A 24978-nucleotide genomic window follows, 5' to 3' on the forward strand; every position below is an offset into this window, starting at 1 on the left:
TCTGTACCAACCTTCAATTTCATATTTCTACCTGTCTGGAGTGTCAGCATTGTATAATAGATGCAGTGCATTGCTTAGAATCTGTACCAACCTTCAATTTCATATTTCTACCTGTCTGGAGTGTCAGCATTGCATAGAATCTGTACCAACCTTCAATTTCATATTTCTATCTGTCTGGAGTGTCAGCATTGTATAATAGATGCAATGCATTGCATAGAATCTGTACCAACCTTCAATTTCATATTTCTATCTGTCTGGAGTGACGGCATTGTATAATAGATGCAATGCATTGCATAGAATCTGTACCAACCTTCAATTTCATATTTCTACCTGTCTGGAGTGTCAGCATTGTATAATAGATGCAATGCATTGCTTAGAATCTGTACCAACCTTCAATTTCATATTTCTACCTGTCTGGAGTGTCAGCATTGTATAATAGATGGAATGCATTGCATAGAATCTGTACCAACCTTCAATTTCATATTTCTACCTGTCTGGAGTGTCAGCATTGTATAATAGATGGAATGCATTGCATAGAATCTGTACCAACCTTCTATTTCATATTTCTGTCTGTCTGGAGTGTCAGCATTGTATAATAGATGCAATGCATTGCATAGAATCTGTACCAACCTTCAATTTCATATTTCTGTCTGTCTGAAGTGTCAGCATTGTATAATATATGCCATGCATTCCATACAATCTGTACCAACCTTCAATTTCATATTTCTACCTGTCTGGAGTGTCAGCATTGCATAGAATCTGTACCAACCTTCAATTTCATATTTCTACCTGTCTGGAGTGTCAGCATTGTATAATAGATGCAATGCATTGCTTAGAATCTGTACCAACCTTCAATTTCATATTTCTACCTGTCTGGAGTGTCAGCATTGTATAATAGATGGAATGCATTGCATAGAATCTGTACCAACCTTCAATTTCATATTTCTATCTGTCTGGAGTGTCAGCATTGTATAATAGATGGAATGCATTGCATAGAATCTGTACCAACCTTCTATTTCATATTTCTGTCTGTCTGGAGTGTCAGCATTGTATAATAGATGCAATGCATTGCATAGAATCTGTACCAACCTTCAATTTCATATTTCTGTCTGTCTGAAGTGTCAGCATTGTATAATATATGCCATGCATTCCATACAATCTGTACCAACCTTCAATTTCATATTTCTACCTGTCTGGAGTGTCAGCATTGCATAGAATCTGTACCAACCTTCAATTTCATATTTCTATCTGTCTGGAGTGTCAGCATTGTATAATAGATGCAATGCATTGCATAGAATCTGTACCAACCTTCAATTTCATATTTCTATCTGTCTGGAGTGACGGCATTGTATAATAGATGCAATGCATTGCATAGAATCTGTACCAACCTTCAATTTCATATTTCTACCTGTCTGGAGTGTCAGCATTGTATAATAGATGCAGTGCATTGCTTAGAATCTGTACCAACCTTCAATTTCATATTTCTACCTGTCTGGAGTGTCAGCATTGCATAGAATCTGTACCAACCTTCAATTTCATATTTCTATCTGTCTGGAGTGTCAGCATTGTATAATAGATGCAATGCATTGCATAGAATCTGTACCAACCTTCAATTTCATATTTCTATCTGTCTGGAGTGACGGCATTGTATAATAGATGCAATGCATTGCATAGAATCTGTACCAACCTTCAATTTCATATTTCTACCTGTCTGGAGTGTCAGCATTGTATAATAGATGCAATGCATTGCTTAGAATCTGTACCAACCTTCAATTTCATATTTCTACCTGTCTGGAGTGTCAGCATTGTATAATAGATGGAATGCATTGCATAGAATCTGTACCAACCTTCAATTTCATATTTCTATCTGTCTGGAGTGTCAGCATTGTATAATAGATGGAATGCATTGCATAGAATCTGTACCAACCTTCTATTTCATATTTCTGTCTGTCTGGAGTGTCAGCATTGTATAATAGATGCAATGCATTGCATAGAATCTGTACCAACCTTCAATTTCATATTTCTATCTGTCTGTCTGGAGTGTCAGCATTGTATAATAGATGGAATGCATTGCATAGAATCTGTACCAACCTTCTATTTCATATTTCTGTCTGTCTGGAGTGTGATTCGCACATGTCAACATTGTATAATAGATTCTATGTATTCATACCCATCAAACTCTAAATGCAGTGCCAATCATGTCAATGACCTGTGATTAAAATCAACAGTACTCCCTAATGCAATCTTAGTTTATATGTAAATGTTGGTAATCCTCAGGGACCTAGGGGGTCAGTCACTTACAGATTAATGTCACATCTGTGGAGAGTTCTTGCATAGGGGCAGACAGGTTAATATTTTTGTTTCCCCTTTCCTAAGCTGAGCATATTTGCTCTCTAGATGCATCAATATTTTGCATCACTCATCCAAAAGTACACAGTTGTGTTTTAAAATGGTAATGATAGTTGATAATGTAGTACCGGTATATGTTACCTGGTATTTATACTTTCTAAATTATTGCTGATTGAAACTAAAAAAAAAAATTTATATCTGATACACTTACTGCATGTGCTTCTTGTGTCCATGTAAATCTGAAGCTATCCATCAAATATTCTAGCACTTTTGTAATACTGTCTCACTGTTTCATGTGAATAATAATTCAAATCATCTTTGTACTGCAAGCCACTGTATGTTCGTTCCAACACACCTCATTACTAGGTCTTACTTATGCTGATTTACTGTATTCAGTATAAGCTTTTAATCTTAAATTGTAGACTGGAACTATGGGTCACTGACATTAGCCAGTAAAATTGGTATGATGTTAGCAATGTTAACCATCCCTCTTATATTCTTAATATTAGACTTTGAAACAAATATCGACTTTTGATTCTCTCATTGGCTTAATCAGTCTTAAGCAACATGTGATGTTATCTTCCCATTATCGTTGTACTCTGAGGGGAATCTATATTTTTTATGGCTGTTGTGACTGTTCTGAAGGTTTCAAATTCTTTGGAATATTTTAGTCCTTCCTGGTGTCTAAAATAAGATTGAATATGCATTTAATGTTGTCACTGATGCCTATTTAAGAATACTATTATTACTGAATTGAATAGGTACAAATGTAAATTATGTTATGACTGTATATATGTATGTGTTAAATACTCCATCATCACTGTGAATATTGACATGAATGTCAGATGCAAATGTTGAATGTGGATGTCATGCAAATGTCAGATGTGAATGTCATGCAAATGTCAGATGTGAATGTCAAGCAAATGTCAGATGTGGATGTCATGCAAATGTCAGATGTGGATGTCATGCAAATGTCAGATGTGGATGTCATGCAAATGTCAGATGTGAATGTCATGCAAATGTCAGATGTGAATGTCATGCAAATGTCAGATGTGAATGTCATGCAAATGTCAGATGTGAATGTCATGCAAATGTCAGATGTGAATGTCATGCAAATGTCAGATGTGAATGTCATGCAAATGTCAGATGTGAATGTCATGCAAATGTCAGATGTGAATGTCATGCAAATGTCAGATGTGAATGTCATGCAAATGTCAGATGTGAATGTCGTGCAAATGTCAGATGTGGATGTCGTGCAAATGTCAGATGTGAATGTCGTGCAAATGTCAGATGTGGATGTCATGCTATTGTCAGATGTGGATGTCATGCAAATGTCAGATGTGAATGTCATGCAAATGTCAGATGTGAATGTCATGCAAATGTCAGATGTGGATGTCATGCAAATGTCAGATGTGGATGTCGTGCAAATGTCAGATGTGAATGTCATGCAAATGTCAGATGTGAATGTCGTGCAAATGTCAGATGTGAATGTCGTGCAAATGTCAGATGTGAATGTCGTGCAAATGTCAGATGTGAATGTCGTGCAAATGTCAGATGTGAATGTCGTGCAAATGTCAGATGTGAATGTCGTGCAAATGTCAGATGTGAATGTCGTGCAAATGTCGGATGTGAATGTCGTGCAAATGTCGGATGTGAATGTCGTGCAAATGTCGGATGTGAATGTCGTGCAAATGTCGGATGTGAATGTCGTGCAAATGTCGGATGTGAATGTCGTGCAAATGTCAGATGTGAATGTCGTGCAAATGTCAGATGTGAATGTCGTGCAAATGTCAGATGTGAATGTCGTGCAAATGTCAGATGTGAATGTCGTGCAAATGTCAGATGTGAATGTCGTGCAAATGTCAGATGTGAATGTCGTGCAAATGTCAGATGTGAATGTCGTGCAAATGTCAGATGTGAATGTCGTGCAAATGTCAGATGTGAATGTCGTGCAAATGTCAGATGTGAATGTCGTGCAAATGTCAGATGTGAATGTCGTGCAAATGTCAGATGTGAATGTCGTGCAAATGTCAGATGTGAATGTCGTGCAAATGTCAGATGTGAATGTCGTGCAAATGTCAGATGTGAATGTCGTGCAAATGTCAGATGTGAATGTCGTGCAAATGTCAGATGTGAATGTCGTGCAAATGTCAGATGTGAATGTCGTGCAAATGTCAGATGTGAATGTCGTGCAAATGTCAGATGTGAATGTCGTGCAAATGTCAGATGTGAATGTCGTGCAAATGTCAGATGTGAATGTCATGCAAATGTCAGATGTGGATATCAGATGCAAATGTTGAATGTGGATGTCATGCAAATGTCAGATGTGGATGTCATGCAAATGTCAGATGTGGATGTCATGCAAATGTCCGATGTGGATGTCATACAAATGTCCGATGTGGATGTCATACAAATGTCAGATGTGGATGTCATGCAAATGTCAGATGTGGATGTCATGCAAATGTCAGATGTGGATGTCATGCAAATGTCAGATGTGAATGTCATGCAAATGTCAGATGTGAATGTCATGCAAATGTCAGATGTGAATGTCATGCAAATGTCAGATGTGAATGTCATGCAAATGTCAGATGTGAATGTCATGCAAATGTCAGATGTGAATGTCATGCAAATGTCAGATGTGAATGTCATGCAAATGTCAGATGTGAATGTCATGCAAATGTTCGATGTGAATGTCATGCAAATGTCAGATTCAAATGCAGAATGTTGAATGCGAATGTTAGATGAGAAAGACAGATTTTGTGATTATTAGATGTCGTGTGAATGTCAGATATGAATGTGAGATATGTGTTGCTTTCTCATTATAGAAAACAAATTTGAAAGTAATAATTTTGCTTGCAAAAAGTGACGTACAAATATGAAAATTTATTTTATGAAAGGTGGCAACACCTTTTACTAAAATAAATTCCTACTGTATGTTATTTAATCTTCAGATCAGTGGGAAAGTATGAATTAACTGGTAGTGTCATAGTACATTACCGGTATATGTGGCTAAAAATAGATTCTGCTTTATTAGGTACTAAATTTGCCATGCTATTGTGAATGTACCATTTGGTTGAATAACTAGAACTAGAACTAAATGTACATTATTTAAGAATAAGGGATGTAATTTTGTATCCTGTGCTGCTGATTTTACTGTATCCTACCACACAACTCACTGTATCCTACCACACAACTCACTGTATCCTACCACACAACTCACTGTATTCACAGTATTTTTTTTCTTTTATAACTCATGGGAGAAAAAAATAAAAGCATTTCATCAATATCAAAAGTATGTGGGAGGGGTAGGGTTGTACAAGCTTGAGGGCGCTGTTAATTTTAGATGCCAGATATTTATATTGGAGTGATGACATCCATATTAAGAATATCTTGACAGTAGATTCAATCAAACAAGTGTGCCAGCCTGAGGCATAGGATAGGTTTGTAAATGTCATATGGCAATTGAACAAGTGCATCCACGCATGCATATGAGTATATCAAGTAGTTGAACCTGATTAACCTGTGGTGACAATCTTGCGTAAACATTATTCACTTTATTGACTTGATGTGTATTATAGGTACAAGTAGGATAGAATTCAACAGTAGGTTTGATCATTATAATTTCCTTCTCTGATGGGAGTAACAAATGCTTCTTAAAAAACTGCTATACTTATGATAACTGATAAATTTATCAACTATTGACTACTTTCTAGTAAGAAATTTATTAGTTTTATAAAATAATGGTCATTGTTAGCACACTTTTTAAACAGCATTTGTTAGTGTCTCCATAGTAAAACTATATCGTATTGGAATCACTGAGACAATGCCATTGTCCTCCTCAATCCAACTTCTATGTTTTCTGTATGGTAGATTTGTTTTGATGTACTTATCATATGATACAACCTGGTAACACTACTCAATTTATGTTATTAGTCGATCATAGTCTAAATCACACATTTTCTTGGTTTACATATCATGGTTGAATAAACAAACTTTTTGTCTTTAAGAAGCATTCAGGGAATATCATGAAATGTAAGATTTATGAGTTTGACTGATTTTATGAATTATACATAGTCAAAGGATTTGAATTTTCTCAGAGTATCATATCATGAAATTAGTTTGTGGAATTTTATTCTTTTTTTGCAGTTTATTATTGCCATTTTCGCTAGAATTTAAAACAATCCATGTTATCCTATTCTTTGTATGTTCATTAACATGTAACTTGTCTGCACCTGGGAATCAATGAAATAATTTACATACACCACTCAGACTTAAATTTAGTTTTCAGTGTAAACAAAATCCTGCTAACATTCAATTATTTGGTGTCATTAATTGCTGATTGGTTTTAGTTTTTCTGTACCTGGCCACAATTCAAACAAGACAAATTTCTTTTTTATGCAGTGTTTTACTAAGAATGGTAGTGCAAGGAAAATTATCTGTATTAATACAAAGTTTCTGTTAATATGCACAATTTTTTTTATTATTTTTAATGCTAGTATGAACTGTTCTTCATTTAAAAGCAAATTTCTTCTGTGTTCCCATGATGCAATGTGTGTAACTGAGTGAAAATGTAGCAAAGCCACATATGTTCATATTGGAGGTGCTGTGAATTGAAAAATGATGAGTTTGATGTGGTAGTACAGTACCATCATGTCTCTTGACAATCATTGCCAATTAACTGTGCTTGATGTGATGTAGCGTAGTGATGTTACGCTTTCTTGTTACGATTCACCTTAGGTCATTTGCATTATCTACTGTCTTCACAGCAAATATGCAGTTTATAATTGGTACTTTACCGTGTCATGATTTTGTGATTATGTATGATGGCCGTATTTAGAAGTTTCTCTTTTCTAGAATTCATGTCATCAAATTGATGACCTGTTAAAGTGTGTGTAAGTAACCGTGTTATTGACTGTTTGAATTTCGATATTTGGGAAATCTTAGATAAGATCAGTAACTCTTGTTTCACTGCACCAGGTTGATACAGTGTACCAGGATTTTCTTTGCACAATGACGCAAACAACGATATGTAGTAATTTTATTTTGTTCTTCTTCATATTCTCAAAAAAATTAAAATTAATTAAAAAAATCAACTGTTCATTTCCTAGCAATAATTTGTACTTCCCTACTGTGGTCACTAAATACTTCACTAGACCTAAATGGATGCTCCAATAAAATATAATATATAACAAAATTATTTGCACACAGCTGTTCAGAATATACATAGGTCTCATTTCTGATAAACTTTTCTTTTAACACTATGCATCAATTAATCTAGATTTGTCAAAATAATTCAACGATTTATATTTAACATATTTTTTATGATTTATTCACATTAGTTTTTGGACATGTACGCATATAGAGGATTGTGTACTCATGTCACTTTGTACCACATATGATAGGATGCCATAGTAAATGTTCAGTCAAACCTATGTTAGTTACCCCCTCAAATACAGTATAAACCACCTGCCTATAGTGCAGCCCCTGTCTTATGGAACCTAATTTTTAGCAATTTTTTAAAATAATAATAATTAGCATTCTGCATTTTCTCAAGCCAAACTGATTTGATTTTGTTCATGTGTTCAAAAGTACTATCTCAATTTTTCTGGACAAATATTATATCAATTGTAATAGATGGTGATCGATAAAAAAATGCAACCTCCATATAAAAAGTACCTGTCTATAAAGACCCTGGGTGTTCACTATACACAGGTTTGACTATAGTATTCTACACATGTATATTTTACCACATACTATATGCATGTAGCATATATTTAATATCAAAATCTTGTATATTAATGAATAGTAGTTTTGTTCACTGTAAATCAGAAAAGATCTGTCAAATAATATTTTAAAAACGAAAATAATGGTGAAATGCCATAAAACGTTTTTCTTTTCACTGAGGGTTACCCTAATGTTTGTATTCAATTTTCTTTCCTTCATAAGAAAATCCTGAGTAACATTCTTTATTCAAGAGTAATTTACTATTATCATTCATCCAGGTGGAGCCTTGAAAATTCTATAATCTGTAAAAAAAAAAAAAAAAAAACACATTAAATATCTTTTTTTTATATTTAGATTTGAAAGATTCATTTTGAGCTCTGCATCAGTACCTTCATCACATCATTGTCATGCTGCCCTCAAAGTTAATTTTACGTAAAATTATATTTACGGTTTTGCATGGGTGTATTTCATAATAACACTTCACTACTTGCATCTATAACACTAGTACATAAATGATAAGCTTATTGTAGTTACAAAGGTGTGTATTGTATAGTTACAGATGAAATTCAGTATTACCAGCATATGGAACAGTTAACTATAGAAAGCATTTGTATATCCCAGTGCACTTTTACTGTGATGAATCTTGTTTTGCTGACCTTTGTATAAGCAGCATCTCTTTTTTTTTGTATTGTCAATCCATGAGCTTGAAGAAGATACCTAATTAACAATTTAGTGTGAGGTACATTATTTTCTTATTTATGAGAGTTACACCTCTACTGATTTTTAAAAGGCCTTTCATCATAAATATCAGAAGTGTAGCAAAAGACAGTGGCATTGTGACTAGTTTGTCAATATTTAGTTGAAAATCTTGAATATTTGAAAAAAACTTTAAACAATGAGTTATTTTTGAATCCTATGGATGTTGTCATATCTTTTATGGTTCTGGCAAATCTGGTCATGTATCGTTGTTTTAACATTTTGCTAACACCTTTGTCATATCTAAAGAAAACAAGTGAAACTGTTTATGCAGTCAAATTTCCAGATTTTGCTAGAAATCTGTTTTTCCTCGAATTTAAATAGTCTGCAGTGTACAGTGGTTTAAAGGGAACTGTCAACCTTTCCTTGTCAAGGTCCACATAGTCACCTGACTCCAGGGAAATGTATAGTTAATTAGCCTCATGAATGCAACTTCATGATAAGATGTTTTCACTTTTTATTCCTAGTACTAGATGTGTTTGAATTTACCTGCCTCAATGCATAATAAGTCATTGAAAAATAATTTTCTCCATTTTATTTTGAGGGTTTTTTTTTTTTTGCCCGAAACCTTTTCATCAACTTTTCAACATTTTTACCTGACACAGAATTTATTTCGGAGAAAAACTGTCTGAAAAAATGATGTCTTTGAAACAATCCCTGTTTATTAATGCATTATTCTTCAAAAAATTAATAATACTCATCAGAATTTCTTGACAGTGTGAATACACATCCTACAAAATGTATGTTTTTTTTACCATACATGTATGTAACTGAAAAATATGTTGAGATATGATAAAATCTTTTTACCATAGGAACCAATGGTAAATGGTCCAACAATTACTATTTTTATGGATATTCCACCAGTTTTTGTGTGAAAATTAATCCATTATATTGTTATTACATGAAATAAAACCATATTGTAAGAAAAAATGATCAACTACTTAAATTTACTAGTTTATTGTAAACATTGAAATTTTAATAACAGTTTATATTAGAAATATCAAAGTAAAAAAAGTAGAGAATCAGTCATCATTAAAGCATTAGTAGACTACAGAACAGACAATTAACCTAGTATTTTTGTACATTCTGTTATTGTGTTAAATACATTTGATGAATTATCACTTTTATCACCAAATGTTACATTATTTACAAGATGGCAATGAAGTTATTATTTATTCTGTGATTAATTAACATTGCATAATCACCAGGTTTCAATATAGTGTATTTAACTATCAGTGAAAATAAATAAATAAATAAATAAACCTTAACTCTATGACCTGCACATTGCAGAAATGTGCTTTTGTCATTTGCATAAACTTATTATCTTGAGACTTCTTTTTATTCAGTAAAATTAATGTAGTTCAAAGTATGTCACCGTTATAACTCAAGGCAAAATGTATAAGTAAATAATCTTCATAGTTTAGGCCATATTGGACATACAATTAAAACATGACTACAGCTTTTAGATTGATTTTGTAGTCAAATAAGAAAATTGTGGGATTGACCTCTGACCTCTGCATAACCTTTGACCAGACATTATATTTCAAGAATGAAGTGTTGGTGTATCAGGAAGTGAGTGTAGCTCCTTGATGATTCTGTATACCAGCAAATATGATTACATATTTTCCATATTTGATGGTAAGTATTACTCCGAGGGTGTAATCGCATGACAGACATGCAGGTTTGTGTGAATTTTTGACTTCATGGCCCTTTTTGATGATCTATTATTCATTATATGAAGGTAAATATTATCTATTGTCGTTCTCTGGCTACATTGGGTTAAATATTCTATTACGTTTCTACATTTTATGATTGAAAATATTTGCATTGATGAATTGTCTGTGTTTCTTTCAGCAGAAAAACATTGTCCTTGCGAAAATCTGTGTGTGACAGTTTGAATATCTTATTAGACTCACTGTCTAATAGTAGTGTAGAGTAGAGTATTAAACATAACACACATACATAGGATATTCACACTGTAACTGATGTATCTAATACAGTATAAATATTTTATTTCTGCTCTTGAATATTCCCTCTGTTAAATTGTGATGAAGTCAAGGATAAGAAATGAGGTGATGGTATTTTGAGGTTGAGTTTAGAATGGACGGGTGATTGTATATTCACTTGACATACGTAGTTGCATGGGCCCCAGAAGGTAGTCTCTCTCCTTCTCATTATGCCTGCATTTTTGACTCGCTATAAGGTATGCAAAAACAGTCTGCTGTTGACAAAAATGTGTTAAAATGAGGTTAGTTTCCATGGTTTTAATCTACTTCATGGTTTCCTTTGTGTTGATTTTATATCGCATAATTAATATTTTTATATTAATTTCAATGGTTAACCTACATTTCTGCATTTTTTATGATAATTAACCAGTTGCTATATTTTCTTCCATTTTTTATAGCCTTCAAGTCAACATGTTAAAATTTTACAAATCAGGTATTTACCTTATTTGTCAAACTTGTCAGTTATCAGTTCAATTGGAGCAATCATAATTTATGTCAGTGTACATGTACTTGTAACAGAATAACAAGATTTATTTCAATTTTGCTGCTTATTTTTATTATTTCTGTGTCTCCAAAATGGAAATTGAGCAAGTTGTTTAATTAACTTAATTATTGACATTTGCTGCTGCTACTACTTTCTTTAAATAATCACCTTCAAAGATTTACAGAATGTTAATGTGAGTTTATTCATATCTGATTTCCTTGCTTACATACTGGTATTTGGCATCTGTCAGTGTAACAGAAAAAAGGAAATAGTTTTTGGTGCCGCTGTTATACTATTTTTAGTAAATCTTAATATGTAGAGACTAACTGATTGATCTACATATTAAATCTTTTTTCAATTTTCACAACTTCCCATTTGATTGGTCAGCTTAATGTCACATGTCATGCAGACACTGAAAATGGTGGATAAATTTGTAATGGCAAACATCGCAATATGGTTGTGTGTAAAACCTTCCCATAATATTTGAGTATTCTTTGTTTTGTTTTTCTCTTATATTGACCTCGGTATTATTTGCTGGAATATAGGATGGTATTAATTAAAGTCAAGCAAGCACTGAGGCATTTCTGCTTGTCTGACAAAGCAGGGACCCTTGTTGTATTTTTGCTTTTTTAATTGAAATTTTTTGTGTTTCTTTGCATCTGTGTCAAAGGTTAGAAAAGTGGGGGGAAAGTTCACATAGCAATTGGATACACAGCCAGATGTAACTTTACTTGTGTTAGGGTATGAAATTTGATATTTTTATCAACAAACTAAATTTTCCATTTTTTTCAATTTAACATATTTAAGAGTTGTATTTAGAGTGATCAGTATTTGTTTTATATTTATTTAAAACCAATTTGTTGTATTTCTTATCTTTGTACCCAATGGAATATCATACTTGTAGACTTTATGTTAATACAAGTTTTGTCCTCCATTAATCATAATATACAAATCCATTTCAGGGTTAAGTTGTGTTGCCATGGATACAACCATTGCAGCAAGCCATTAGTGTATGTCTTTAAGTACTTGATAGTACAGAGGTTAGCTTTTATCATCCAAAAGGAATCCTTTCTCATTGAAAAAAAAATATCATTGGTTAAATTCACTGGTAGTTTAATTGTGTTCAGGTCATGGTAATATTTATGCTAATCCTTGTCCTGTTTTATTATCAAACACCACTTTTTCTTTCTTTTTTCATTCTTTGCATCCAATTTACCACAGAGTTTGGCATCCAGTTGTCATGACTCCAAGGCTCTTTAAATAATAAACAAGCTTGGAATGTGAAATGCATGGCCAGCAGCGTTTATGTACAAGCTGGTACATTCATTAGTTTGCCGGAATTAATGTAACTGATCACACACACTAGCCACATCTTGAATTATCAAGGATACTGGTTAGCTAAATCAGCCACATCTTGAATTATCAAGGATACTGGTTAGCTAAATCAGCCACATCTTGCAGGATGTACGTTAGCTAAATTAGCCTCATCTTGATTTAGCAAGGATGTAGGTTTGCTAAATTAGCCTCATCTTGGTTTAGCAAGGATGCAGGTTAGCTAAATTAGCCACATCTTGGATTAGCAAGGATGCAGGTGAGCTAAATTAGCCACATCTTGAATTAGCAAGGATACAGGTTAGCTAAATCAGCCACATCTTGCATGATGCAGGTTAGCTAAATTAGCCTCATCTTGGATTAGCAAGGATGTAGGTTTGCTAAATTAGCCTCATCTTGGTTTAGCAAGGATGCAGGTTAGCTAAATTAGCCACATCTTGGATTAGCAAGGATGCAGGTGAGCTAAATTAGCCACATCTTGAATTAGCAAGGATACAGGTTAGCTAAATCAGCCACATCTTGCATGATGCACGTTAGCTAAATTAGCCTCATCTTGGATTAGCAAGGATGCAGGTTAGCTAAATTAGCCTTATTTTGGATTAGCAATGATGCCGGTTAGCTAAATTAGCCACATCTTGGATTAGTAAGGATGCAGGTTAGCTAAATTAACCTTATTTTGGATTAGCAATGATGCTGGTTAGCTAAATTAGCCACATCTTGGATTAGTAAGGATGCAGGTTAGCTAAATTAGCCTCATCTTGAATTAGCAAGGATGTAGGTTTGCTAAATTAGCCTCATCTTGGATTAGTAAGGATACTGGTTAGCTAAATTAGCCTCATCTTGGATTAGCAAGGATGTAGGTTTGCTAAATTAGCTATATTTTGGATTAGCAATGATGCCGGTTAGCTAAATTAGCCACATCTTGGATTAGTAAGGATGCAGGTTAGCTAAATTAGCCTCATCTTGAATTAGCAAGGATGTAGGTTTGCTAAATTAGCCTCATCTTGGATTAGGAAGGATACTGGTTAGCTAAATTAGCCTCATCTTGGATTAGCAAGGATGTAGGTTAGCTAAATTAGCCTCATCTTGGATTAGTAAGGATGCAGGTTAGCTAAATTAGCTATATTTTGGATTAGCAATGATGCCGGTTAGCTAAATTAGCCTCATATTGGATTAACAAGGATACAGGTTAGCTAAATTAGTCTTATTTTGAATTAGCAAGGATGCTAAAATAGCCACATCTTGGAATAGTGAGGACGCACACAGAGCTGACAAGGCGTTACCAGTGTCCATCTATACATTACAAAAGAAATTCAACACTTGTCATTTTAAAACTTTGTGTGTTTTGTGATATTGTTACCGTGAAGACAAAATGGGTAAATTGCATTGCTGATTAGCCAACACAAACCTAACCTTCTAACTCTAACCATACATACTAGCCATGTGAGATATGTACAACTGTTAGCTAGATCCAATTGTCAGTAGCTGGCATACCACACTTACACCACTACAATCAAAACAGTGAAACATTGTCAGAAATCTGCTGTTTGGCTCTCTTTCTATTTTCCAACAGACGAAGATGAAAAAAACAATTTCATTCAAACTTAGTGTTAACACTTATGGTGGCTTATTGTTACACGTTAATTTATTTCAAAATCTGATTCAAAATGGCTAGCTGACGATAGTTATCAATAAAAATTGTAAAATATCAACCATTGCTAAGGCATGCTTTGGATAATTAGGTCTGAACCACAAGGAGTTGGACAAACGTATGTATTTTAATAAATTATTAAATAATAAATTGTTATATAACTTTTCTTTTACCCCCCCCCCCTTTACTGGTATCGATTTCAAGTAATCCCTGATCCTTGTTTATACCACTCTTTCCTTTATCACAACTTTGTTACGCGCTAATGTTATATGCAAATTTTAACGCGCGATGTAGAAATATTATAGTAAAATATTCCAAGGGTTGAAACGCAAGGGTTGTATTTATTAAAATACATAAGTTAGTCCAACTCCCTGTGTCTGAACATCACACATGATGGATTACTAATGCCATGTTTGTTTTGTGAATTGATTCAAAATGGCCGACATGGTGCCAGTGTTGATTTCTGGGATTTGTTTTGACTGATTCTTTTCAAAGCTGGTTCAAAAACGATGAGTAATAATTATACATATGCATGTCAATTTGTTTTTAGCTCCGCTGTCGACTTTGTCGAGCGGAGCTTATCATATAAGTGATTGTCCGATGTCGTCCGTGTCAATGTTTTACTTTTTCGACTTCTTCTTGAAAACTACAAGCCTGAATGCTTTGATACTTGGTGTATATGTACCTTGGGTAGACTTCTCTCAGATTTGTTCATTTCATGATCATATCTTCAATTCTCTAATTTTGGTGAACGTTTTTGTCGTTTTTGGTAAAAAGTGATATTTTCGACTTCTCGTTAAAAATCGCAAGTATAATTACATTGATATTACATATATAGGTACTACATGTGGATCTCTCTCAGATTTGTTCATTTTGTAATGATATCTTCAATTCTCTAATTTGGGTGAATATTTTTGTCATTTTTGGTAAAAAGTGATATTTTCAACTTCTTGTTAAAAACCGCAAGTCCAATTGCTTTGATATTACATATATAGGTACTACATGTGGACCTCTCTCAGATTTGTTCATTTTGTAATGATATTTTTAATTCTCTAATTTTGGTGAATATTTTTGTCATTTTTGGTAAAAAGTGATATTTTCGACTTCTTGTTAAAAACCGCAAGTCCAATTGCTTTGATATTACATATATAGGTACTACATGTGGACCTCTCTCAGATTTGTTCATTTTGTAATGATATCTTCAATTCTCTAATTTGGGTGAATATTTTTGTCATTTTTGGTAAAAAGTGATATTTTAAACTTCTTGTTAAAAACCGCAAGTCCAATTGCTTTGATATTACATATATAGGTACTACATGTGGACCTCTCTCAGATTTGTTCATTTTGTAATGATATTTTTAATTCTCTAATTTTGGTGAATATTTTTGTCATTTTTGGTAAAAAGTGATATTTTCAACTTCTTCTTAAAAACCGCAAGTCTGATTGCTTTTATATTACATATATAGGTATTACATGTAGACCTTGTTAATTTCGTGGTGATATCTTCAATTACTTAATTTTGATGATTATTTTTGTCATTTTTAGTGAAAAGTGATATTTTTGAATTCTTGTTGAAAACAGCAAGGTCCGTTGCTTTGATACTATACATATTGTTCATTTTCTAATGATATCTTCAGTTCTTTAATTGAAATGTGCATTACTAACAGCGGAGCTATCTCAGCCGAGAGGCTGCTTGTTTTTATTTTCTTGACTCCTGACAAAACTGACTGTCCTATTAGTCCCTGAAACAACGTTTGAACATGTCATAAACCAGGTGTGTGTGCATCGCCACGGTTACCCAAAGTTAATAATAAGATCCCCTGACAATGTGAAGCTAGTCATAATAATGGAGGCCATTCCCATGGGCTAAGTAGTGGCATTACTAAGAGTAGAGTTTGGATATTAGTCTTAGCTGTCAAATAACAAATATAAATGAATACATCTTGTGCTTATCAATACAATTGTGTTGTATGTGGATTTGGAGAAATTATTTATATTCTGTGCAGAAGTTTATATTAAATTTTTATTTTAACAGGCACTCCATATCTTGCATGAAATAAATTTGTGCTTAGCTTCTAACATTGAACTTAATGCTTAATAATTATACGAATCTAAGTCGTATACAATGTAATTGTAAAATATGGAAATGTACCGGTAATTTTTAATCAGATCAAAAAGAATTATGTATTTATTTTCTTGATTGAAATACTGCTTTAATTTCTGATCTCAATTAATACATTAATTGCATTTACTCTATTTGAAGCATATCTAAATCTGAAAATGATGCATGAAAAAAAGTTCTGAAGGCCAAAAACGTCTAAAAGGGTCAGACCACTTTTTCTGACAATAATGTATATAAATATCATATGGTTGTTAGGCATCCATGTTTTTCTAGGTTTGGCTATTTGTGTAAGAAGACCATTCATATGGTTATCCTAGGACGCTTCCACGTTTTTTTGTGGAATTAGCTATTTGTGTAAGAAGACCATTCATATGGTTATCCTAGGACGCTTCCACGTTTTTTTGTGGAATTAGCTATTTGTGTAAGAAGACCATTCATATGGTTGTCTTTCTTCCACATTTTTCTGGGCTTGGTCAGTTGGAAGCCATTTTGTTTGACAAAAATCACCAATTTCTTTTTGCACAATTTTGCCTATATCTCAAATTTGCACTATCCTGTTAGCTTCCAAGCTTTATACTCAGAAGTGCGTTCTAGCACATCAAAGAAAGTTTTGTTATGATCCAATACAAGATGGCCGACTTGTAGCCATTTTGTTTTATACTTTGCTTTAACATAAACATTATTGATGCACACACATGTTGGCTTACAGTCCAAGACATTTAGTTCAGAGTGTAGAACTAGTACATGTGCTTGTAGCAAAAAGAAACTTATAAATGCTGACCATTCAGCTCTTGTACATGTACAAATACAAAAAGAAAGGGGCTGGATCATTCTCAATGTCTCGTTTTATATACCGGTAATAGCACATTTTAATAGCTATCGTCCAAATAAGCGAAAGGTTATTCCGATACAATACTAACGTTGCCCTATCACATTGTCAGGAAGTGATTTGATGAATGGTTTCAGTTAGCATGTAAAGCATTTTGAACCACTAGATTGAACACCTGTTTCATCAATTCTACCCTCTGAGGAAATCTACCTTGATTAATAATTTCAATCACATATGTACAGAATGACTAATTATTCTAGGAAAAAAATGCATATTTGTGCTGAAATTTTTATTGTACACATATATTTATAGTACATGTATCTGAATTACATTAAATGGCAGTGGTCATCTTGTTTGGATTTGAAGAAGTGTATTCATGGATACATGGATGAATATGCCATATATGGGTTTCTATTATGTAAATAATACATTAAACATTCATTAAAATTTTAAAATAGTTGACCCAGGAGCCTGATTACCCTAAATTTTGCCTGGCTCTTCGATTTACTCTTCAAAGAGCCAGCTGTCACATTAATTAATTTCTGAGTGCTTCACAAGATCAGGTTCCTTCCCCATCATTTTCAGCCTGGCCATGACTACTTCACCTTCTGATTTGATATTAAGATATTGTTATTATGATCCTGATGTTTTTGCTTGGTAATCTTTCATTGGCTCATGACTTATTTAATACATTGTCTCATCTAGGGACCAGGTAAACCCTCTGTGTCCTGGGTCCAAAATCAAAATTTATATGTATATAATACATCATTTCACACATGGTGACATGCTTTTTGTTTTAATTTCCAATTCAAAGTGGCTGACTCATTTCAGTTTTGTACAGTGTTTTGAATAACTGAAATTTGTCTGATTCTGACTTATCAGGATAGCATCAGCCTCATGTGCATCAGTTAATAATAGGATGACTGTGTAGTCTGTAGCTTTGCAGTATTTTTTATAATGTCTCTTTGAAATTATAAGGTGAAATGTCAAAATGATTTTACACAATTGGTCCTGCATTCGGTCATGGCTGGTCATAAAAATGTACCTGTAGTCTCAATGAACCTTAATAATAATAATAATAATAATAATAATAATGATAATGTTTATTCAACCTTTGTATCGGCACCATGAAAACAGTAATACATATCTTTAAATTACATTCATCATTTCTTTTCTATATTGCCATAAATCAGTTACATATTTCCTATAGTGTTCTATTGTATGATTCTGGTCACACCTCTATGTGTACAGTGAAAAAATCAGATAAACTTGTCAGTCTGAAGGTTGACTGATTATACTTATTTGTATGCCCAGCTTTAGTGACAGTAAACTTCAATTACTTACTGTATGCATATGTTGTACTGTCAAATATACAATGCAATGCAGCATGCAGGCTAACATTATAATCACTGAATCACTTTTGAGAGTGGGATCCTACTATACAAATACTGTTTTAATATTTAAAGGGGAAGTCTGTGCATGAAACTCCCAGAAGAAAGAGCTCCACAAATGCAGAGGGAATTTAATTTACATCTGTTCTTTACCATTGCTCATTCTATAAATATCCAACATCAGTATACATTGTCCACCATTTTTATTTTCCTGAAAGGCATTCATTAAAATGTGACATTACAACATCTGTTGCAAAAAATTAAGAAAAATGGTTTTATCCCTAACTTGATAAATACTGATGCAAATTAGTTTATATTCACAGTATGCATATTACTTGTGTATATATTTATAATAATAAAAATTAGAATAAATCATTATTTTGTTGAAAATGAAATTAATTTTTTTTTATCTCTTTGTTGTTGTTGTTGATGGTTTATTTATAACCTATATGAGATACTTGCATCAATAAATTGTACTATTGAGCATTCAGTGGAAAAGGAAATATTTTCTGTTCTATTGCCATGGCAACCATGATGTTGTATGTATGGTTCACACCAGTATGCTATGATGTTTTTAACTGTCAACCAATTTAAAGTTCCACTTTAGTATTTACAGATGAAATCATTTTCTTAATTTTACAAAATAGTGTCATACCATAATCCTTCACTGGAGAATCAAGATGGCGGGCTGGGTATAAAAAAAAGTGCAAATTGCATTCTCCTGCATTTGTTTAGCTCTTACATCTGGGTTCGTTAGCCAAGACTTACACTTTAAAGATAAACAGTACTGATAAAACCTCATTCTCAATCATTTATCAGAATATTTGTCGCTACACTTTAATTACGTTTAAAATCCTGTTAACTAACCACCATACTTGTCATGTATTTCATCTCACAGTGTAAACAAACAAAATGTGGCAAGGATTTGTAAAATTTTGGTACTAATTTCCTGACATTAACCTAATCTACTGTAAAATGCTAAATCTTTTGCTGCTATGAATTTTCGTTCGCAATTTGATGTCATTCATGAAAACAAAATTTGTTGAAACTGTCTCAAAAGACCTTTGAGAAAATTAAAGTGCTTTCCAGTATTTCAAAACCTTCACATTTCATCAGTAATTCATCACTTTTACTGTGAATTTTACTTGTGCATTAATTGTGTATCTCATTTTATCAGATGAATCCAAATATTTTTAGTGTATTAGTAATGAAAATAAGGTACTAGATATGGTACCAACTATAAACCACATTCATCACTTTTTGCCATATTGCAATAAAATAAACAGAACACATGCATAGTTATGTCAATTGTTTTTAAAATGAATGCTTGTGTTTGTCATCTGTTGTCTGTTTCTTTCATTTCCTCTCACTGGCTATCAATAATACCCTGCTATATTCATGATTTACCACAGTTTAGTCTATATTACCAGCATGTGTTTGCCAGTGTAGCAAGACTGATATCTGACCCAAAGCTTTGAAATCTAGATATGAACCCTCATACTTAGTAGTAATATTCTGAAAATTAAAATAAATTTCATTTTAATATTGGAGTGAGTAATTTATAATATAGCTTTTTAAAAACAACTTTGTGTTTATTTTGAGATGTTTTATTTTTAATTCTGTATTTTGTACCTCTTTACAAAGGAATGATTACTGCCAAGTTGTTTGTTTCAGAGAATAATCTGCCATCAGTTTAGTCTCATAGTGCTGTGGTGTAGACAAATTTATATTTGAATGGGGGTTATATTTCACAGATTCCCCAATGTGCTAAATTAATACCAAACACATAATGTACACAGTATTGATAATTAATGATTTTTTTCTTCTGTGACAAATGAATTAAAAACCCATGGATCAAATATACCCTTAAATCATAAAATAAAAAGCAAGATTTAAACCTAGTGAATATTCCTGTTTTGGTAAGTGTCTCCTGATTGGTCGTCAGATTGCATAGTGGTTGTCATTGTGTACTGACATCTGATTGGTCTTCAGATTGCATAGTGGATGTCATTGTGTACTGACATCTGATTGGTTTTCAGATTGCATAGTGGTTGTCATTGTGTACTGACATCTGATTGGTTTTCAGATTGCATAGTGGTTGTCATTGTGTACTGACATCTGATTGGTCTTCAGATTGCATAGTGGTTGTCATTGTGTACTGACATCTGATTGGTCTTCAGATTGCATAGTGGTTGTCATTGTGTACTGACATCTGGTTACTATTCCTGAGATGACCTCAGTTAGATTGCATGCATAGAGAAGTCGTCCATCTATTTGAGACCAGTTATAGACAAGGGCCTCCTCCACAATTCACTCTTACATTTTTGCACTTTTTGACAATTTAAATATCAATAACATCTCAATTTCAGTGTGCAGAATCCTTAATTTCAGTTGCATAGCATTGTTAAGATTACTACTAGGCATGTATTGTAATTCATCTTCCTACAGGAAGTTTTAGTTTTTCATCAATTTAAAAATTGAATTTAAATGTACATTTCCATCTGTATTTTGTATTGTGTAGAATCACTGTCTGTCGCAATTGTCATGTCCTGTTACCATAGTCACTGTTGTTATGACAAAATGAATGTTGCAGCTATGTTTTAGATAACATATATTCATTATGCATTTTTTACGTTTTAATTCTTGGGAGAACAATTGCACATGCGTCAAACCTGTTTCTAAGTCCTCTGTAATGCAGCGATGTAAACAAGATTTAATTTTGTGTCAGTAGAATTGCAATCTCATCTCTAATGTTTCAATCTGAATATACAATTAAGGTAGTTGCCACTCAGCTTCACAATGACCCAATTTCACATTCTGCAGCACAATTTTTTTTCTCTCCATGTTAAATAATTATATATTATTAATATAATAATTACTAAAAATTGAGATTTGTTTTTAAAAAAAGGGAGTGATAGATTTTAATCATAACTTATCACCTACCTAATTGTTGATAAATTCCTACAAAATTAAGTTTTACTATTATCAATAACACATTATATGTATTTGTCATTCAAGTACAATAATCCTAACATATTCAGTATGTATATACATTGTACAAGCTTTTAACACTGACCTCTGTTGACCTTTTGATGTTTGCACCATTCTGCTCTATTTTCTGTCATATAATTTTAGTGTGTTACAAAATAATTCCTCATTGTCATTAGATTGTGATTTCGGTTCAAGAAGCTGGAACTTACAAAAACATGAAATATATTGTTTTGATACACGCAATAGATTTTTTAGTCAATTTTCTATAAAATAATTCTGCTTTTACATGCAATATATTTTCCAGAAAGTAATTATTACTTTGATATTTCATCATATTTGTTAATGTATTAAATTCATAATTATATAGATGGTATGCATGTAAACTGTTAGAAATTTGATATTTTCTGCCATGGTATAATTTCCAAGTTAAGATTTGATATTATTGAATTGAATTATTTTGTTACGGATACATGTATGTATCAAAAATCATCAGTTTGTTATCTATATAAGATATTGTAAACAAATTTTATTTTAAGAGAAATGTTCATGAATTTCAAGTGTTAAGGAAACTTAAATTTTGTGGCAGAGAATGTCACTGGGGTTTTCTTAAATTTACAGCGACTTTACTTTATTTGGTCTTTATGACTGCTTTTATTTATAAAATGGCAAGTATTTGTAGTGATAGTATTATGAGGTTATCACAAAAATACTGCATTGTAGGCATCAAGGCAATATGATGATTGTATCGACTGCTGTAGCAGAGAACAGGGCAATCCTATTCTTTCTTTTTCTCATCCTAACATTATTATTATATCTGTTTTCTGGTTGTAGTGATAAGTTAATGAAAGATAGCAACTGGAAATGGCAATGAATAATGTTTTGTTAAGCATTGTGTTCATTGACGAGATTCAATTTCAGTCTCGTGCTTTAGTGGTTCTGTCAGATGTATAAAATGAAAGGAAATATTTGAATGTTACATCAATAATTTAAAACATTAAAGGAAATTTTAGATGTTGGAGCAAGTACAAATACATTTCATACGAATGCACATATTGAATGTATATTTTTTCTCTGCTTCATGTATAGAAAGAAGGTTATCATGTGCTATATTTTTTGTTCTATTTATACACGTACATTTCATATGATTGCACATACAGGTGTGCCAATTTTATTGAATGCATATTTTTCTCTGCTACATGTATAGAGAACAGGTTACAGTATGCTATCTTTGCTCCTTTTACACACACACATAAATCAAGGATTGTATTTATTGTTTACTGTATCAAAATGCATGTAATATTAATTAGAGCAAATACAGTATTTAATTGTCCTCATTATGATGCATCACTGATATAGTTCCTGTCTGGAATGGTAACTTATGGTTTACTTTAGTGCATGTGTCCACCTGAATTCGCTTCAAACTTTACACATACTTTATAATACCTTGTCTTCTTGATTGGCATTTTGACTTGTATGGTTTCAAATCTTAGACATGATGTATTCTGTTGTTGTATATTTTGAATAAATTGGCATATCATTACTGGTAATACTGTTTTAAATGAGATGGTACTTTCCGATTATATATCATGAGAATTCCTATGCCATGTCTTATACATTTTTTCTTTGTACATGGATGTGAAGTAGATGCTGAAATTTAAATTCTCCATGAACTATTGTAAGGGAAAGCAATTCTTTTGTATATTTTCTATGTTACTGACTTTTCACAAACAAACAAACAAACAAACAATGGAATTGCTTATAGTCTTTAACACGCAATAAGACTGCATTTGCAAACTACCTGTCCAGTTTGAATTGTTCAGTGGCTTCTATTACTTAACCCACTACTCTACCATCAACACATGCTACAAATCATGGATAAGCAATAAAACTGGGGTTATAAACTGTTTGTTTCTATAGCAACTCTCGCTCTATTCTAACGTAAATTTTAATTAGACTACATGTATTAATATTAAGACCCCAAAATTGAATAAATAAAATTGTAATTTTATACTGTAAAATTTAATGCCAAAATATTTCCAGTAGCGTGAATCTTTTAAAATGTTTTACTCGACCACATCAGATTATTTTGTCTGTCATTGTAATACTTTTAGCTGCTTATTGGAATCGTCTGCTATTGAGAACATTGTACAGTATCAATTCATGATTTTGTTCATTCAATGATTGTGTGTTTTGCCATTAAATCCTCCACTGTATGAATGACTTGGCAAGATTCCTTCAATAATAGAATGATCAGAGTCAGTCTCGTGTTGTCTTGACAACTCACTCTGTACTCACTCCACTACTAGCCTGCTATACATTCTACATACATATTTCATGTCATTGTAACTGGTTTTTACGATATTGTTCACTATATCCGATCAGTGTATTGTTTTCAGTATTCGATCATTACAGTGCCTTATCATTCTAGACGTATCATTCTAGAATATAACTTTGTAATCGTGCTTTGTATCAAAGCTCTGTCACTACTGTGAATCGTGTCTTTAATATTAAACATTTTCTTTCTCTTCTTTTAGGTTATTTCTTCTGATTTAAGGTGTATCTATTTTTAATATATTCTTGCATTGAGATTGTTGGCTATATAACAGTGTTCTTTAATAATTCAGATATTCAACTAAAATCTATCTAATTAGAAGTGTTTCACAGTACATGCATGAATATATAATGCATTATTTTCACTTGCAATGTATTTGTACTGAAGGGCAAAATCAACAAAAATGAAATTCATTAGAGATACTTTCTTTTTGTTTACATGTATTTTGAAACAAAACATTGAAATATATTGCTTATGTGGGTTTTCAAGGAAAATTAAATTCTCCTAAAACAACAAAGTAAATCCAGTTTGAGCAATAAAAATGAAACGCGCGTGTATCTTATAAAATCATTTCATGGCATGGTATCAATCAGTCACTCATTAAGGATTTTATTAACGCTAGGTCGAGGCATTATTAATCCCTGTAAATCAACGTTATCCAATTGTATTGCCATAGAGGGCAGTATAACAAGTCTTTAGCCTTGCATTGAAATCTTTTCTACCTTGTGTACTTTTATAATCATTACATCATGATTTTTAATGGTTTATAATCTAAATCGATTTCTTCTCCATAAACATTTTGTTGTGTTTTCAAAGTTATGGACTACTCTCTGCTCTCAATTGGTGGTTTGATGTTGTACATCTGTTCTCCCCAGTTTTACATATTAAGCATTCACATGACAATCTTATATGTATACCGGTAACCCAGTTTTTTTCCCCTTTGCTGAAATTAATATCCTCTTAATCACCAATTTGAAATGGGTTAGTTGTGATCAATTTTCAAGTGATCAT

At 32.6% G+C, this 24978-nt stretch overlaps 1 protein-coding gene across 2 annotated transcripts in view; it reads left to right on the plus strand.

Moving 5' to 3' along the window:
* The window catches only part of LOC100378749 (uncharacterized), a 62986-nt gene that overhangs the window by 23009 nt on the left and 14999 nt on the right, over positions 1-24978 (plus strand). The window contains exon 1 of one of the 2 annotated variants that reach the window (XM_085502081.1): positions 10426-10467. The exons of the other annotated variant lie outside the window; for it this stretch is intronic. Coding sequence (XP_085358207.1) covers positions 10441-10467 — 27 coding nt within the window. The 5' untranslated portion in view covers positions 10426-10440. Of the gene's footprint in view, positions 1-10425; positions 10468-24978 lie in introns of those variants that run through there. 2 annotated transcript variants of the gene reach the window in all.

Source organism: Saccoglossus kowalevskii, chromosome 8 (assembly GCF_978046115.1).
Source record: "Saccoglossus kowalevskii chromosome 8, keSacKowa6.1, whole genome shotgun sequence".
Classification (NCBI taxonomy): domain Eukaryota; kingdom Metazoa; phylum Hemichordata; class Enteropneusta; family Harrimaniidae; genus Saccoglossus; species Saccoglossus kowalevskii.